Genomic DNA, 4,438 nt, shown 5'->3' with positions numbered 1-4,438 from the left:
GAGAACGATCGAGAGAGAAGGATCAAGGGAACAAACAGACTTGTACCCGCATCATTTTATCAGTAAAATTATGTTTCTTCATATTTATATTGTGGTTGCAATTTATTTTAGTATCATAAATCATTTGTTGCAAATATATTGATATACAGAAGATGTGATCTGCACTTCCAATCTGTATTGGGAACAAAGAGTATAAATTATATATTTTTGAAGGCATAGATTTATTTTGTCTGCTGGCGAGGCAAGTACCAAACTATGCACTTGTACGTACTCAATACGTAGGAAAGTTAAAAAGATATTGAGATGTAGATCATTATGCATTCTGTATGATATTTCCTATTCACCATAGGGAGACATAGAATGCCACCAAAATTTTGAAGTTGAGTAAGATAACTGAAACCTCCAGAGAGTGCCATAGAATGATGTAGAATTTGTTAAAGTTTATGGATAAACATATAACAGCCCTTAAAGCTCATGAATAACCATATAATACTCCTTATTAATAGTTATATATATATATATATATATATATATATATGAGAGAGAGAGAGAGAGAGAGAGAGAGAGAGAGATGCTCACCCTATTTTAACAAGGCTTCCTTTTGTCAACCTTTAAGGGAATGTTGAACCATTTCTTCTTCTTTGACCGGTCTCTTGAAGCCTTCTTGTCTCTTACTGGACCATCTTCACTGGCCTCCTTGGAACCACCTCTGTTCTTACTTCGATTGCTACTACTACGCTTCATTGCGGGAAGAGTTGTATAGGAAGCATGAATTTCATTGCGGTTCTTAAGAAGCTCATCGATCTATTGATAACCGAAGAAGTTAAAACAATATAATTTAACTTTGTCCTAGGATATAAAATCACTTCAAACTTACAGCTTGCATTTCTTGTGCATATCTACTAGTCATCTCAGTAAATTGCGCTAAGACCTGCCAAAACCAGAAAGGAATACAGTAAAAATCAAAATAAATAGTAAAAGCAAGAGATTGGCGAATATGAGAAGGAGCACAGACCTCCCTATATTCTGTTTCAAACTTAGACAGTTCAACCCTTTTTGACAAAAGTTGAGCTTCTATTGCTCTAAGATTCTCTTTTTCCTCAGTAAAAGGTTCAGCGCAAACAGCTTCAATGGCGTAGCTCACACTTTTAAAAAAATTGTCACCTACAAATGTCAACCAGAAAACAGAAAGAAGCATTCAGTATTGAGTATTGTATTTCCATTGAATTAAATAGAGTTTTAAGGACGGCATGGGAAAGATACCATAAACTGCAAAGACATGTGTGCCAGCTTTTAGCTCGGTTATCTCACATGGTTGAAATCCATCCAGTTTCTTGAAAAAAGCTGAGTCTGGATCCTTTGCAGCTGTTACCTATACATTAGCTCAAGCAGAAAAAGGAATGTGAACATATGACCACAAACTTTAGAGAAACAACTAAAAATTGAAATTACGCATAGATATAAACTCACCGAGTTTTGGGTTTGATCAATGTGATAAACTGGGAATCCAAGAAAATACATGCCGGCAGATGTGACTTTACCTGTTTTTGAACTATCTTCCTGAAAATAAGCCACAATAAATGTACAGCAATATTAATGTAGTACTACCAGGATCATAAACCAAATAAGAATCAATTTGAACAATGATTGTGATTAATCCAAGAGCAGATGGCCTAGCTTATATGAGAGGGTATGAAAAAAGGATGCAGAAAAAGGGTAGTATTTGAACAACGAGATCACTTAGTGTGAGGACGCTAATCGAATCTAGTTTCATATTTGAATTGCCCCACATCTGCTATTCTGTCATTAAATAAAATCGAAATAACATAAACTCGGCATATGTGGCAGAGACGTGAATTTAGAAACTTACTATTGTTGCTAAAGAAAGATAGTGCATCATTTAGGACTAGACATTAATTCTTGATTTGAACAGAAAACAGATATTCATATCCATATATTTATAAGAAGAAAAAAAAAGGAGCTCATTATCTGTTCAAGCCTAAAATATCAAGTAATTTGAAGTGTGATAATCTAGATTACTTGACTGCAATACGGAGCAACCAAAAGAATGGATAGAGAATGGAACCTGTAATGCAAGGCTCAGTCCACCATTTTCTTCTTGGTCAAAGTACAATAGCTGCACACAAACAATTCAAATGACCAAACTGTGACAAACTCAAAACAGATCAACACAAAGATAAAGATTGAGTTGATTGAATTAAAAAACAACCACTACTAAGCCTCAACCCAATCAAGTTGGGGTCACTATACGAATCCTCAATTCTCTACTTAAGCTCAACTCATGTTATCATCATACAAATAAAATAAAAGTGAAAAATAAGTTTTATATATATACAAATAATAGTAATAATAATATTTGAAGTACTCTAACAAGACTAAAACATATTCCCAACTAGTATTGTAGCATGCCTTTAACGAAGTCTGCATTGATTCAAAGAATTTGTTGGTGGGTTGATGGAATTAAACCAAAGCAAATTATAGTGTAAAATCTATGACGGAAATCATAGTATGATACTCCCAAATGAGGAACGCAGGTCTGCTGATGCTGGGTTGTCCTAACTTAAGCTAGTCCAAGAAATCAGTGTCTTTTTCGGTCCAAAAAGGAATATCCACTTCGCACAATTCAACTAGCGAGCACTTTCTATGACAAGTAAAATTTCCTGGGATCAACTTCCAGACAGGGCAGAAATCAGAAATGGTGACACAATTTTACCCTTTTTGTAAACATAGAAGAATTATCTTAGACTTTTCCTCTTTCTCTGCCCACATTTTACAACTAGAAAAATAGTTTAGTGTAACCTCATATATGAGGTATCTACTACTGATGTCTGATAATACATTTCTACAAGGTCCTAAAATTTTAACAAGGGGCCTGCCACCATAGAACATTTCTAGGATTACTTAAGATCAACCAATCACAGAAATAAATGTACCGATTACCAAGGTCTACAGCATTGTCAAGACAGAAACCTTAAGACAATAGAATAATACAGACAGCAACAGAGATGAGTATATCAAACCCAAGTGAGAAAGAGATATGAGAAAAAGCTTCCAAGAGGTTATGTCTATCGAATGCTTTATCACGAAAACAAAAGAGAGTCAATCTAATGATGGAAATATTTGAATATATTCTAGAGACACATTATTAAGTCTCTAACTCAGCTAAGCATCGCTAGGTGACAATATCTGTCAATTAAAAGTTTGTCAAAGCAACAGCAAATGTAGCAGTCCTCTATTAGCAATTTAGCGCACTTCTAGTAGCAAGAAAATCTTGAAGTTTAGTTTCCTAGAAATCTGGTTCCAAGTAGCAAGCATTCAGTTGACCAAATATATACAATAAAGTAATCCTATGGATATTTGGCTTTAGATTGGACAGACCTTGAATTTGCTTTTTTCTCGTGAATAAACTCGGCAGACAAGGCCCCCCTTCGCTTCCTTTTCTGTTATGTTAACAGAGTAGAAGTGAGCAGATTGTTTTTCTACCTGTTAAGAAGAAGATAAGAACTTCTGCAGCAACCAATTTTTAACAAGTGTGAATGACATAGGATTTATAGATTGATACCTTTTTACACAAAGGCTGCCCAAGTGGAAGTGGTTGTATAGGTACTGAACCATTTAAGGCTTCCTCTAGAACAGTTGCGGAGACTGTGGTTTTTATTGGTACACCAAGTTTACTGCTCATAATGCAAATAAAGTGAAAATTCATTATCATGCAGCACAGATGTCACAAGCAGAAGTCTGAATTCACCGAAAAGGAACATAAAAATTTACACGCGACACGGACTGACCTAAAAAGTGCAGCAAACATAGTGTTTACAGTTCCCAAACTTGAAAGATCAAGCTCCAATTCTTGGCTTTCTGACTCAACAGCCTGTTTAAATAATACTTATATTAGGTAGAGCATCAACATTTTCATTTCTCTATGAGGAATGCACAAGTGGAAGTCTACACATAACTCTTAATCTATTAAAGATAGCGATCTAGGATAAAGAGCGCTACAACATTCTAATAGAAAATAAATTATCAACCAGAAGGCATCATATGCTTAGGAAAAGTAAAACTAAATTAACTTCTCGTCCTACAGACTACAGTGAGGGAAAAAACTAACCTCAAAACCAGCTGAGTCATATTGACGCCTTTTATCCGGATCAGATAAAATGTTATATGAAAAGGTGACCTCCTTGAACATGTCCGCTGCTTTAGGATCATTTGCATTCTTGTCAGGATGATACCTGCATTTTGAGAAGGCAGCAACAAAAACAACATAATCTGCATCAGACACGAGGGATAATACTTGCATCTTAGAATCACATGCTATGATATAGCCAAATTCTACAAATACAAAAGAGCTGAGAACTTTACTCGGATTACTGAACTGCTTGAATACGAATTCTCATGGAGCAATATTTTAAAATTG

The 4,438-nt window shown here is 35.1% G+C and overlaps 1 protein-coding gene across 1 annotated transcript; it reads right to left on the bottom strand.

Moving 5' to 3' along the window:
• Nucleotides 1–547: 547 nt before the first annotated feature.
• LOC109222585 (chaperone protein dnaJ 16-like) lies at nt 548–4,272 on the bottom strand. Its single transcript, XM_019386927.1, has 10 exons — nt 4,130–4,272; nt 3,810–3,892; nt 3,584–3,695; nt 3,400–3,504; nt 2,087–2,137; nt 1,471–1,560; nt 1,264–1,372; nt 1,016–1,164; nt 878–931; nt 548–804 (listed from the first exon to the last, which is right to left on the bottom strand). Exons 1-10 carry the CDS (start codon nt 4,208–4,210, stop codon nt 586–588), a joined length of 1,053 nt encoding a protein of 350 aa, XP_019242472.1. The 5' UTR covers nt 4,211–4,272; the 3' UTR covers nt 548–585.
• Between the last annotated feature and the right edge of the window lie 166 nt (nt 4,273–4,438).

This window comes from Nicotiana attenuata, unplaced genomic scaffold, assembly GCF_001879085.1.
Source record: "Nicotiana attenuata strain UT unplaced genomic scaffold, NIATTr2, whole genome shotgun sequence".
In the NCBI taxonomy this organism is placed as follows: domain Eukaryota; kingdom Viridiplantae; phylum Streptophyta; class Magnoliopsida; order Solanales; family Solanaceae; genus Nicotiana; species Nicotiana attenuata.
This window is presented reverse-complemented; position numbering and strand designations above follow the sequence as displayed.

Excerpts from the sequence above, each read along its gene's own strand:
- LOC109222585 (XM_019386927.1), bottom strand. The coding sequence starts at position 4,210 with ATGTTCAAGGAGGTCACCTTTTCATATAACATTTTATCTGATCCGGAT. Across the intron at positions 3,505-3,583 it reads GGCAGCCTTTGTGTAAAAAG|GTAGAAAAACAATCTGCTCA; the intron begins GTATCAATCTAT and ends TCTTCTTAACAG. Across the intron at positions 805-877 it reads ATGCACAAGAAATGCAAGCT|ATCGATGAGCTTCTTAAGAA; the intron begins GTAAGTTTGAAG and ends GGTTATCAATAG.